The sequence below is a fragment of the Lasioglossum baleicum genome, chromosome 12 (assembly GCF_051020765.1).
Source record: "Lasioglossum baleicum chromosome 12, iyLasBale1, whole genome shotgun sequence".
Taxonomy (NCBI): Eukaryota; Metazoa; Arthropoda; class Insecta; order Hymenoptera; family Halictidae; genus Lasioglossum; species Lasioglossum baleicum.
Window position 1 is genome coordinate 9,319,634 of NC_134940.1, and position 14,108 is coordinate 9,333,741.

The 14,108-nt window shown below is 46.6% G+C and overlaps 2 protein-coding genes across 7 annotated transcripts in view; both read right to left on the reverse strand.

The window, feature by feature from the left end:
- The window catches only part of Rgl (Ral guanine nucleotide dissociation stimulator-like), a 47,032-nt gene extending 39,473 nt beyond the window's left edge, over positions 1–7,559 (reverse strand). For all 3 annotated transcript variants that reach the window (XM_076434509.1, XM_076434505.1, XM_076434503.1), the window contains exon 1: positions 4,948–7,559. In XM_076434509.1, the coding sequence (XP_076290624.1) occupies positions 4,948–4,977 (30 nt within the window). In that variant the 5' untranslated portion in view covers positions 4,978–7,559. The remainder of the gene's footprint in view (positions 1–4,947) is intronic.
- Positions 7,560–7,956: 397 nt separating this feature from the next.
- The window catches only part of Axud1 (AXIN1 up-regulated 1), a 34,015-nt gene continuing 27,863 nt past the window's right edge, over positions 7,957–14,108 (reverse strand). For all 4 annotated transcript variants that reach the window (XM_076434484.1, XM_076434486.1, XM_076434485.1 and 1 more), the window contains 4 exons: positions 12,124–14,067; positions 11,415–11,665; positions 10,825–11,241; positions 7,957–10,557 (listed from right to left, as the gene is read on the reverse strand). In XM_076434484.1, the coding sequence (XP_076290599.1) occupies positions 9,565–10,557; positions 10,825–11,241; positions 11,415–11,665; positions 12,124–14,053 (3,591 nt within the window). In that variant the 5' untranslated portion in view covers positions 14,054–14,067 and the 3' untranslated portion in view covers positions 7,957–9,564. The remainder of the gene's footprint in view (positions 10,558–10,824; positions 11,242–11,414; positions 11,666–12,123; positions 14,068–14,108) is intronic.

Below are 14,108 nucleotides of genomic sequence, written 5' to 3' on the forward strand. Positions count from 1 at the left end.
AATCCTCCTCTAGACACGCGATTATAAAACAATTGTCAAGCATTCCCATTAAATGAATGCTCATCGTTTCCCATCGAGAAGAGGATTGTACGCCATGATCTTACTGATTTAACCGATTTAAAATCTGCAATTTAATCTAATTTAGCGTATATATTCTTTGAGTTCCGTATATTCATGTTTAAAATAATTCTGTGGAAATTGCAAAATTGTGTACCCAGCAGGGACGTCAATTTAAAGCATTAAATATTTGCAATTCCGTCCTACTATCGAAGACTCCGCTCAACTTTCCCCCGAGTTCCCGATTTAATAGCGAAAGAAGCGAAACAAAATATAGTGTAGAATAAGTTGACCTTATGGGTTACAATTTCATAGGAATGACTTTCTCAAGTAAAAGCCCGTTTCACTAAACCCAATCGCAGGTTGATGCGCGCACCTCTTCCTCCCAGGCGTTGAAGTCACCGAGCGGGCAATTAACGTATAGCGCGATAAACATGTCTTTCGCGTCCACAATAAATTCATATAAGTATAAATTAAGTCGAATTTTTGACGCTGTCCTACCTCCATAAAGTTCACAAATCAAGATCAGATCGAGAACCGATAAATCGAAGTCGCATAGCCGACGATATTCTACGACCAACTGAAAGGGCGACTCAAGTACGCAAACAGTACGCGTGTTTATAATTCGTAATGTGTTTGTCCCGCAAGCGAAAGTGCCTTTACCGCCATTATACCGACGTCTGATTCGCAGGCACACGTTCTTCCGCTGTGACCAAACGTTTCTACAGTCTCTTTCAATATTGACATTGTCAACGAACGCCGGCAAAGGAAGAAAAAGACGCGTTGCTCCAGTTACACCTCGCGCTTCGCACGAATCGAACTTCTCACGAGTCGGTTCGATCGTGAGAAAGGCGGATGTCCATTCAGAACGCAGTACGAAACGAGAGGAATCTCTCTTTCTCTCCTCCCCCTCTCTTTTTCTTCATTTCTGTTTCCCGCGGCTCTACTCGTTACGACGCGAGGCGAGAAAGTAATATGGACATTCCTCGTTTCATATTTTCTAGTTGCCGGATTTTGGTCTATTTTATCTCTATTATTTTTCCAGACTTCGGACACGACTTGCAAAACACAGGAATGCAAAAAAACATTGCTGAAAGTTGTCAAGTAGCGTAACCAGACGATTCGTTACACAACTGAACATTAATAAAAATGATTTGATCCAATTTTAGAAGACCCTCTGACCAACCTAATGCGATTGTCTATTGAAACTGAACATTCCAGTTAGATTTTATTGGGGAGAATTGGTCAACGTGAAACTTCGAAACTCGAAGTGAAAGGTCCTTCGAGAATTCCCAAACAAAATTGAAACTTCCGGTAGCTTCCACGACGTAAGCTAGATTTTCTTCACCTTGGGTCGCGTAACTAGAAGTAACAGTACCCGTGGCATTGGCACGGCTAGCATCTATCGAATGCAGCGGATCGACTCGTTTATCGTTCGAGTTTCTTGCGGCAAGTCCTTCTTTGTTCTCTCGGGCGGCTGAACTTTTCGAGAGACGCTAGCGGAATGCGTTTTCTTTGTCCAGGTAGTTGGGAACCGAGGCAGAGAGTCTCGAAAAAGGAAATTGCTATGGATCAGTTTCGTTCCTAGCAGTTTGGCGCAGCGTCTGCGTACGGTCAATTTTGAGGGCGAGTCTGGGATGGATTAGGAACTTCAGATACCTTGAAGTGCACCTGGAAACTTTTGAATATGCAACAATTCAAAAATCATTGGGATTTAAACCTGGCAAAAGTTAGGATACATGATACATATTGTGATTCAGATGAGCTTTAATGGTTCAGGCCTAGTAGATTGAACCAGTTGGAATACATTCTGGGTTTTTAGGGTGTCCGAACTGTTCCAATTTCGGGGCTCTAGAAAGGAGACCCGCTCGTTCCTACGCTCGCGTTCACGATGCTCGCACTTCTTTATAGCCTCCTGCATTCCGCGACGCGCCTCGTTAGACTTGACACGTATTACTTTGCATTCTCATAAGCGTTATACGCCGGCGTCTTGCCTTTCTCGTAACGCTGCTAACGCGCGAGATATCGCCGTGGAATCGGGATCTTGGTACGGTCAACGCGATCGAGGAGTTTCCAATCGAGGAAAAAACTTTCCAGACAGAGCGAGAACGTGCGCGGCCAAGAGGAAACCAAAGAGAAAGATAAACTACGAACGAGTCGCCTCGGGGCGTTCCGCGAAAATAACGCTGCCGTAATGTGGCCTAGACGTGATCTTTCACCGACCATAATCGCAATCGATACCATACGATCCCTTCCGGCGGGAAAATTAAAAAGATTCAATTACCAATGCGGTGGGAATTATCTTTTCCAATAGGTATACTTTGGACTTAGACCTAGTTACAGTCTGTTCAAAATGGCGGACGGATACGACGAGCATGCGTGATTAGTAGTTTTATTGTTTTTACTTGCTGAATGTGTATAAGTAAATCTCGATTTTCCACTCTGCAAGGATAAATATAGACACCGTTCAAAGAACTTTCGAGTGACCTTCAGACGTCCCTGAACGCTTTCACTTTGGGCTAACAATAAGCATACCCACAAGGACCAGCGGAACAGTGTTAATTCTGTATGTTCCTAGATAGACTGTTCGTGATATTCGCTAATGAGTGTGACCTACGAAAATGATTTGCTCGAACGATTGATCGCAGATACAAACAGAGTCCCCTAATAGTGGCATACCTTCGCGTGCGCGAGTTTCATTGACTCACGACTTATTGAACGTGTTCCATCGAACTACTGGGCTAACCTGCTGCAATGCCATTGGTTCTGCAGCCTCGCAAGAAAGGTCAAGACGTGCTTCGAACAGCAAATCGTTATTTTCAAGAAACATTATTTCCTTTCGTAGCTTTCGCACCTAAGATCTTCGTGTACGCGATACCCAAATGATTTTTACTGTTAGATTCTATGCATACAGTATTATAGTAAAAGCGGCAAGGAATTACTGGAGCATCAGGTACATTGTCTCGAAAGTTCAGAGCAATTTCAAGCACGTAGGTCACTTCGCGGTCGTTCTAGCCGAAAATTGTATATTCCACTCTCGTCTTATTTCGTCCTGCCTCGAACCCGCGGTTCTCTTGCGAAACGGAGTTTCACAACCGCAGCAATCGAGCAAGAAATATCATCAGACCGAGAAATTACTTTTACTCCGTGCAGATGAGTAGGTGCAGGGGTCACGTTGACCACGTGACCGGGCCCAAGATGCCAATTAACACCCGCAGATCGTGATCAATAAATACACCCTTGGAAAATAAGCAGCCACTGTGGAGAACGCTTCTACGAACTGCTTTTTATCAATAGAATTAACGGTGCTACACAGAACGCTGAATTAACTTCAATAACGGTAAGCCAGAATTTTCTAAACAGTTCCGTGCGTTCAGTCTTCATTCGATCAACAATTGTAAAATTATTCAGAGTAAATTGAACTATCTGCAAATTTACACCTGTTGAAAAATCAAGATTTACCGACTGGTTAAAAGCAGCGAATTTAAGCACAACATTCGTGCTCGGAATGCCACACGGACCGATTAGTCATCGTTGTTAGCGATTGTCAAACGGTCGTGGCTTGTTGTGTACAAGGTGAATCGAAATCGATTTATTCCGATACTTCGACAATGAGACCCGTTCACAAATTTGCCTATTTCGTTTCCTTTGTACGTTCTAACCATTGAAACGAAAATAAATGTTTCGCCGTATATAATATTCAGGACTTGTTCGTAACTGTTGAACGGTGACACATTGCCAATAATATAACAAAAAACGACGACATTTGAAATTAGGAGGAAAACGGTGTACCTTATGAATAAATGAAAACCGGTCTTAGAGCACGTAACATGCGACACCGGAGTTGCACAAAGTGACCAGAAACGTTTAGGATGTGAGATTTCAACTATCTCCGCCTCTATTTTATTTCAAATTGCAGCTAAATTATTAGAAGAAGTACGAACATTGACTGCAAAATGTTTTTGTCTTCTTATGCAATCGTTATCTCATTTTCTATTGAGTCTAATCTGATGCAGAATAATTACTTGTTTCATATTGGTAGGAAAAACCAGTTGGAGATTCTAATCTGAATCAGAGTTTGATTACTTTTTCATACCGGTGGCACTAACCACTGAAAGATTACATGTTTCTATTCAATGCACTAATCTGAATCAGAATGATTAGTTCCTCATGCTGGTGGTACTAATCACGAGATTATACCATGAAATGTAGTAATTGTAACGGTATTAGAAATTTTCATTATATCCTTGTGTTAAAGTAACGACTCAGAAAAACTGAATAAAAATCAATACAACTGAATAAACTATAAGAAAAAGATTGGAGTAAAAAATAAAACTGATATGAGAAAGCAAAGAACTGAGAAGGGAGACTGCGAGAATCCCTATGCTTTTATAGATCAATAAAATAGAACGTAAACATTCTACTGTTCAACATTTAAAGTCGTATAAACCAGCATAATTACTAGAGCCTCAGACTCATTCATACATGTCGGTCGCCTCCACTTTCTATTCACCATAACGATTCTATAGATCTCTCCTTTATCCTGTTGTTTAAACATTCTACAAAAGCGTAAGTTTCCGTAAAGACCCGCAGTCGACAAACAAAATCTACTCGACGGAGCTAACCCGAATTCCTTCCAGGGGTATTAATTCCTGCGTGACGGCGTTGCATCAGAGAAAGAGCTTTCAAATCCACGATAATTTCCGCACGGCGCGCTGTCAACCTGCGAGAGTCTCGTTGCCCGTAATACACAACAGACGCGGTTCTGTATGTGTGTGCTGCAGAAATAGAAAGAGAACGAGCGGGAGAGAGGAAGAGAGACACAGAGTGAGAGACCAAGAGTAACGAAAGAAGAGAGAGCAATAAAAAAGAGAAAGGTATGATAATTACCAAGGAGTCGTCCCCATTGTCAGCGCTCATAGCCCACCGCTAGCGCGAGGGAATTCGAGATCGTCGTCGCGGTGGTCGTCGTCCTCGGTCCTCTTGGCCGCCCTTCCGGTAGTGGGACCTTGGTCTCATCATTCTGCGGCGTATCCTAAATCCGCAGGGCACTCGAAGGACTCATTAACAGACACCGGTGGCACCGCTTCGCACCTGTCATCTGGCATTGCAGCGACGACGCGGCTCGGTGGGTATTGCAACGCGAGCATCGAACGTGAACAGGAGTGGACAAGGATAGAGTCACCGCTAGAAAGGACGAGAAAGATAGAGCGAGAGAGAAAGAGGCAAGGGCTCCAGGAACGGACAGAGAGGACAGGACACTGACACACGAAACGTCAACGACACTGGCACGCCGTCGTGCACCGTTCTCACGAAACTCTACGGGTGCAGACGTTTTGAATCACGCCGTGGACACGCGCCCTCCACTGTGCACGTCACTCGAGCCCGTTACCTTGCTCTTTTTCTCTCACTGGCCGATCGGACGAGCACGGGACGATCATAAATTCGTCTGACAAACAAAACTAACCTCCGCACGGGCTCACGGACAGCCGCTAACTTCCAGCGACGCGCCACTCGACGGCTCGCTAATGCCGTTCCCTTCCTTCCACCCGTTCGTTCGACCCCCACTCCGTCCAACCAACGGACGAACGGTGACGACAACCGATATGTTTACGCACGAATTATCTTACTCGTACGCAATGCCGACAGCGTTATCGGCTACCACGTTTCGAAGGCTGCTCCTCCGATCGACTCACGTTCGAGTACCATCACAAGAACACCGGGAAATAAGGAAATATCCGCTCCGTTGTTACGCGTACCGCGTTCCCGCTACGGCCGCCATCTTGACGCTGCCAGGTGCGCGCGCATCTCCATCGGAGCGCGACCGATTCGACTGGCTTCAAAGGGGTACTCCGGTTTTCCGTCTTCCGAAAGATGATTCTTTTTTTCTCTTGCATTTTCTTCGAGCATCAGCCGAGTACAAATGAATAATTTTCTCACACAAATTCTACGCTACATTTTTGATAATACCTTCTAGTTTTGAAAAATTGTTCATTTCGAACGTTTCAAGTTTTGCCAGCATAAACAAAAGGCCGTTTCGGAAACAGCGAATAACTCTGCCATTTCTGAATATTTTGTTTTGCGAAAAATGGAGAATAGAGTTAAGAGTTATGTTAAGGCCCCCACTGTAAAAACCCGGAGTTTTTCACTTATTAATTATCCTTGAAAAAAATTCCCGAAAATAGAACATTTTTAGATAGTCAAGGTCTACCCTCGTAAAGTACGAAGTTGTACGTTGCTCGTCAAACGCGTCGACATGAATTTACGCGGATATTTATGGTCGGTAGAGGACTTACTCCGTTTTGTCGTCGGTAGTACAGAGATCAGGAATATTAACGCGGAGTAATTGCACGGTACTCTGATTACAAGGGACTTTGAATAATGACGAGCGCTGCAGTAATTGGCGCGAGGGATACATTTCTGCGGAAGTCGCTTCCGGTAGGGGACGCACAAGCAGCCACATACGAGACGATTAACGACGATAGGATCGTATTACGGGTTTCGGAATACTACCAGGTCATTTTCCTTACTATTGTCGTTCGAGATTCATTTCAAGAAGATTGATGGGTTTACGCTGCTTTTTTCCCATCTTCCAATTACGTTTACATCCTTCCCCTGGTTTGATAACTTACTTTCAGAATGACCTGGTCGTAGAACATTCAACACGATTCATAATTCTATAAATTGTTTTAGGCGCAATGGGAAAATGGCGGATACAGAGGATCAGCATAGTGTGAGTGGAAGAAGAGGGTTGAAATAATAAAACGTGAACGAGAGACGCACACACAATGAGACAACACGTTACACGACAGACAAAGAGACTTTTTCACAACATTTAATAAAACGCTATCAACTATGTATGCCTTTTTTTTACTCAAATACTCTAAAAGTTACTTACATACGGTGTAGGTTTATATGTATACTTTTAATGTCGGTTACGGATGTGTCACATCCCTCGCAACGCGATCAACGGGGATCATCCGTTGAATTTTAATTATAATATGTACGCATGTTCCTCCTTTACCCCCTTCGATTCTTCTATTTTCGAACGTGAGATAGTCTCGTTAGCATTGTACACTGACAACAAACGTAACGATTTAGGCACCAATCAGCGACGATGAACACAGTGTAGAACCACGGAAATAGAAGAGCGACAAAGGTGCTCGGGAGCTGACACGTCCAGTAAATTATGTATAAAGTTTTCTTCTTTTTTTTGTTGATTCATTTAATACTATCGTCGTTTATCATTGTATTTTTTTCCCTTAACGTGTAATATTTCAATTAATCGTGGGTATTTAGCGATCAACGTCCCGGGATGCTAAACAGGTCTGTGTCTGAAAATCTACGAGGGTGGATAACAAATGGGGGGAGGGGGGTGTTGGTGCAAAAAGAACGTCCGCGTTAAGGCAACTTCAGTGCCTTCCTCAGACTTCGTTTCGTCGGTTCATCTAAGTCTCTCCCGAAATAAAAAAAGTCTCGCGCGGGTTTCTCTCCTCTCTTCTTTTTTTCTTTTGTTATTCCGCTTCTCGGTTTAAATACATTGTATAATTAGTTCGTTCCACGAGCGAGGTATCAACGATTTGATACGTCGCACGCGTTCCCATTTCCGGGAGCGAAAACAGATCGACGCCCCGTGGTCAAAAACAGCTGACTTCGGTTTTGTTTAATAGAGTTTGCGACCCTTGACATGTCCACAGGTGAACGTATCAATTAGTTCTACTTATATATTCTCTGTATAAAAGTGTATACAATTGAAAACAATAAATAGTTTATACAATTGAACTGCAAAATTGTTCGCGGGGGATCGCCGACACGCGGAGTTGGTGTTACAGGGCTGGACGAAATTATAATTCGGTGACGAGATTGTGTTCGTGAGCGCCCGATATATCGATGGTTCGATTAAAAAAAAAACATGTGTCGTAAAAAGAACGGAAAGCGACGATTAAGACAAGAACAAGAACCGTGGTACACAGAACCGTGACGACAAAATAAATAAACGATAAACAAAATCGTTCGCTAAAAAGAACAATAATTCGTAAAAATATAGAAACCCAAATATGGTTGTGTAAAATCATGAAAAAAGAATACCTCAACAATCTTCGGACGTCAAGAAATTAAAACGTGCAGTGAAGGAGCACCGAGAAAACAAATTAAAGACTCGAACTTTATGTGTTTTGTAGACAGCGTGCGCTTGCTTATGCTACACAACCATCCTCTAATATTGCAAAGGGGTGTGTGTGTGTGTGTGTATGAATGTCTGTATGTATGTTTGTGTACGTTGTACGTATTCGTGTATCGGTAACGTGCATTCAGTGTGTCCTTAATTACAACACGAGGAAAAATCTATTCTCTATCGTCCGCCATCAGCCGTCGATTGAAAAATCACTCGAACTCGAATCCCTACACACTGGCATAAAAAAGTCCCATAACTTATTTCCTTAACCTATTTTTTCGTCTGGCAAAATTGCATTTTGTTTAACACTTATTTTTTTTTCGTTTCATATGCACAAGTATCACAATCGCTCACAGATATCTCGTGTTACAAATGTGTTTCCGTGTGTACATGATCGTGTACCACTCTCCTCTCGTGCGCATCAGCAAAGCGAACACGCTATCGGATACGCGTTCCCGCCATGTTGAAACCTGTTTCGCGTTTTCCTCGGCGTTATTTTTCCCACGTATTTTGTGAAATGTCCCGTTGTTAAAAATGGTGAGCGCGCGCGCGCGTGACCCGCGATCCTACTATTAAAGTATTAAAGTTAAGGTTTCTTATAAACTGCAATCTAAGCTGATCCCATGTTGTTTCTTGGTCACAACCTCGTTGAATTCGCGTCTGTAAACACCGGTGTCGCGACAGGGTCCTTGCCGGTTTCCGTCAAGGAGACTGTATCGAACGGAGATTTTCGACGAAGACCTTTTCCCCCGAAAATCCTTCGGCGAGAGTGCTCGCGGCCCTGGATTCTCTTTCGCAGTTTTCTTACATTTTTGTAAATCGGGCCCGATCGCCGCCTTGTCCGTGAAAACACGGGGTCGGTTCAACCAATCGGTAATTTCTCTAGAACGGGACAAGGACACCATACGGAGCCTCAACTATACATATATTTCCATCCCGGGCGGACGCACACGTAGCCGCATTTTGTAATTTCTCTAACGACAAGAACTTGTCGTGCGATCAATCGCGGCGGTGGTTCCCGAAGAGAACCGTTTTCTTCGATTCTACTCCGCCAACCACCGTAAACAATTTTATACTCGGATTTATCTAACGCGCGGAACGACATAATCGATTGCACCGGAATGTCCGGGACCTTGGTATCTCGCTCCTGCCATTTTCTGATTATCCTCTCATCCCCGAACGCATCCGCTAGACGTTTCAACGAAATTCAAACTCGCCGACGTTTGTTCCTCTACATCCTCTACATCCTTGTCATACAAGTCATCGCTGAGCAACATGTTTTTCAATATGCAACACCGACAATCGTGGGTTCGTATCCACAGTTGAACCATTCTTTAAGCGGACACGGTCTCAACCATCGACTTTTTGATAATTTCCCCGAAGTTCTCGTCGCACTCCTCCGTGCCCTCGGACTGTTGCTCGTTACCTTGACCCTTCTCTACCTCAACCTTCGTTCCGTTTCCGTGGTAAGTACCGTGCGCCTGCGGGTCCATTTCACCATAGTACGAGTATCTGCCGGACAACAGCTCGGAGAACGGTTCCAGTTTGCCTATTTGTTGTACAGCTGCGTGCGGCTGGACCGAGTTCAGGTTTGTGTACTGTGATCCGGTAGTCTCGTCCTGGGCGAATGTGGTCTCGTAAGCGGCGGCATGCTGGCCTGGATGGACTTGACAATTCCCTTGTAGCGTGGCTGCCGCGTCCTGTCCGTAGGACGCGTAATGCGAGAACCCGGGTGTTCCTGGTACCGCTTGAAACTGCGGCTGGAATTGCACCCTAGATGTAGAAGGAAGGTTAGCGTAAGGTTGGTAGTCCTGATAAGCGGGCTGCTGGAAGTTGACACCGGGGCCGGTTTGCCCCGAGAACGTTTGAAATGCTTGACTAAACTCAGGATGTAGTTTCCTTTGAGGCCCCTGCGTTCCATCGACAGTGTCCTCGCTAGGATAACAATCATCTCTAATCGCATACAGATCAAGACTATCCTCTCTGGCGCCAGGTACGTCTGGCTGACAATTTGGCCCACCGTCTCCGGCATCGTGGTTCTCGTAATGCAACGTTGTGAAACCGCCGCCGTTCAAACAAGACTCCGTATTTCTATTCTCCATCACGGACCCCAAATTAATCTCCCTCAAGGGACTTCTACCATTCTGATTGTCGGAAGCATCATGATCCGTACCGTCCTCTTCCTCCCGCTGCTTCTTCTCCAGCTCTAGCCGCATCAGCGTGTGAATGAAATGCGTCCGCACGCGTACTGGATTAAATTCGATCCGGCCCGAGCTGTTCGCGCAACCATCGCGAGTGCACCCGCACGGGAACCCGGCTCGATCAACCTATACAATCCCACCAGAAACCATCATGTTAATTCTCATTATCCGTCGTGTCGTAATAAACAAATATTGTCTAAATATCTAAATGCAACAAAATTTTAAGAACAGTTGGTTCAACGGAATCGCCAGCGAGTCCTCAAAAGAGCTCGATTATAGGCCGATCGCTGATATTATTTGATCATCAAATAGAGCTTACTAGCTAGTTGTGATAACTCGTTGTTTATCAGAAACGTTCATTGGGTTAAACGGGTTGGGTCCCAGCCTACTGACCTGGCACTTTACGTTCGCACGACTGCAAGGACAGCTCTCAGGGTCGCAGTACCCTTTGCACCCACAGCCGCAGTGTTCTCTACTGGCTCTGATGTCTCGACACTCGTCTTTCTCGATGCCGTCTATTCTTCGCACCCCGGCAGCCCTGAGCAGAGCTCGTCTTTGCCACGTGGGGACCGGTTGCAGGAAGTAGTAGCTGTCAATATCGAGCTCCTCGTTGTCGCTCTGCTCTTCGTCGGTGTCGTCGCTGGGGTCCTCGGAGCTGGATGCCGCTTCAGCAACGCAATTCGCAGCTCGCTCGGAACGCAGCTGGGCCAACCTAGCACGATGAATCCGCCTCTGCTCAGCAGCGTGCTCGGACAACGAGAACCTCTCAGCGTGAGTGTGCGTCGCGCTCATACCAAGTGTGCTGCCGCCCTGTGGGTAATGCACCAATTTCTATTAATACGTACTTTCGCGTGTTATTATCGTTACGGCCTCCTACGTCTGTTATCATTTGCCTGGGACGCGCTGTTTGGGGATTCTACGCGCAATGCTGGAATTGAGAAAGAGTTGGTGCTTTCGAATAAGAATTTAGGGGTTTGTCTCACCTGAGAAGGCACGCAGGTGAATCCCTGTGCCCTGGGAAAGTAGTAGACGGTCACCGCGTCGAACTGAATATTGCGTTTCTTTTTCATGGACTCATCGGTGTTGCTCCTCTTGGGGTTGGGTGCTCCTTCCATGCAGTCCGTCAATCTTCTTTTTAGGTTACTCTTCGGTGGACTGGGGAACGTCGTCAACGGCGCCTGCGGCGTCCCTGGCACGACTACGTTGGGGACGAAAGCGTCCAGTTGATTCACGGCTGAAAGATAATACCTGTTGTGACTATCATATTCTAACAATACCTTTCGTTCGTGCGTACGCTCAGCGCACTGAAAATTATTCAGCCCGAACGAAGAAATACAATATTGAACTTGACATTCTGCCGGCGGTATCAATCGCCGGAGATCCGATACCACTAGTATTTTTAAACTACCCGTCCCAACTAAAATTACACCATAATGCAACTTCAATTTTCATTTGTAATTCATTGACGGAATATGTTAAATATAATGGCGTTTACCTTGATCGATAAGGTTTACTTTCTCGAATGATTTTAATCAGACCAAACGATTGACATCTTTAAATTCTTTTAATTTAACCACTGCCAAATTGCACTTACTCATTTTAATCATAAATGCGAAAACTACACAGTCTGGTTATCAGGATCTCTTGAACATCTACTAATACGGAAACTATCAATTTGATAAGTATGCTCACCCTTCTCCTTATCGGACAGGATATCGTCAGGTATCCTATCCAAGAACGAGGTCTCGGAATCGCTTTCAGGTGCCGGAGCAGGTCCAGGATCCCCAGGAATCTCGCTCCCCAGTCCGGAATCGCTGCCATCGGACCTAACTTCGTCCCTAGTACCTGTAGCAAGCGCCAGACTCTCAGCGGAGTCCTCGGTGAAAGCCTCTGGTCTCTCCGCCTCGAGCCTGGTGATGATTTCAGGGTTGATATCGACGCAGCACATGGACTCGCTCTCGGGGCAAGACACTTGGTCGGAAACGGCGTCGTCGTCGCATGCACGAAGACGCACATTCGTCATGGAGGGCATTTCAGAGCTGTCGGAGCCGGTTTCAGTCTCTGTCTCGGTATCGACAGCTTCCGCTGCATCGGTTGAGGCTTCCAGAGGTTCTTCAGGCGAGTTGGGTCTCACCTCGGACGAATTTCGTTTGCTCAACGCTTGGAGACTCTCCGCGGAGGTTATCAACGCGGGTGACGCGACTTCCTCGGCCTGGTCCACGTTCTTCTTCGCGCATCCGGGTGTCGGTTCACCATTGGTCGACTTTTCCTGCATTGGCACCTTGGGCGACGAGCCCATCCTCTCCAAAAGCACTGTGCACAGCTTGATGTCGATTGAAGTCGGCGTTGGCGGGTCAACGGGCGGCGTTTTCGACCTGGTCATCATGGGCGATCCTGGCTGTTTATTCGCCGACTCCTGCTTAGTCTTCTGGACGATCTTCTTCTCGGGGGTGCACCTCTGGACGTAACTCGACTTCTGCGACGCGTCTTCCGATTCCGTTTCCGCGTCCTGCACAGCGTCTTCGTCACTCGTCTCCTTCTTCTTCTTGTTCATCTCCTTCTTGTCGGACTTGTCCGGCGTCATGACATTCGAACGGTCGACCCGCTCCAACATAACCACCATATAGGGGTGCTCCTCCGTCTGATTCGCGCTACTTGGAACATCTTCGGCACCGTTGGTCTTGCAAGGACACGTCTCGATCGGCTCCTCACACTGTTTCTCCTGGCACGGGCGGTAATCCCTCTCGGGATTCTCGCTGGGCAGCGAGCAACAAGAGTCCTCGTCGATGAACGCGTCGGAGAACTCTAGTTTTCGGCAACAGTCCACCTCGTCCTCGCCGTTCACGCGTTCCGCAATCGACGTGGACACTTCGTACGGCCTAGGCTCCGAACCGATGATCCCGGCCTCGTGTTCAACGGAATTGTTCAAACTCAATCTACAACTGGTGGACAGCGAATTGTCTAGCAACCTGCCGTTCCGCGACAGACACCGAGCGTTCACGTCGTCGTCGAACAGACAGGAGTCCGAAGAGAGAGATATCTCGCCCAGGGTGCGCTCCCGCAGACTCACCAGCACCGGCGAGATCCTTCTCACGTCGCTCCTCACTTGGTTGTTCCCCTCGTTCTCCGGGATTTCCACGCCAATCCGCTTGATCTCGGCGTTGATCGGCAGGAAATCGCTGGCCGGCCTCTTTCTGGACACTGGCGAGCCTATCAGCACGCCACCCCCACTTCTGATCACGCGATCCTCTTCTTGGTCCGGGCACTTCAACGGCGTGTCCGCGTCGACACAATTCCGCAGTTCGATTGTCTCGTTCATCGTCGTTGTTTCGACCTCATTGTCCGCGACCTTTGCCATCGAGTCGCACTTGCCCAACTTCAGACCCATGGTCTCAGAGTTCACCTTGACGTTCGGAGTAACGTTCTCGGACGCGGGACATAGCACAGCACTGTCGACATCATCGTCGCCGCTGGACGATCCTCGAGGATGGTCTTTGGGATCGGTCGTCGGGCCGGCGTCATCGACGGGTTCCGTGGACTCGGCGACCGGTCCCGGTGACCTTATCGGGCTGGAATCCTCTTGAGCCTCGACAGAACGCTCCTGGACCGAAGGCGATTCCATCTAGACGACCTAATCTGCGATCACACAACAGAGAATGTCCGTTAGACACCGATCG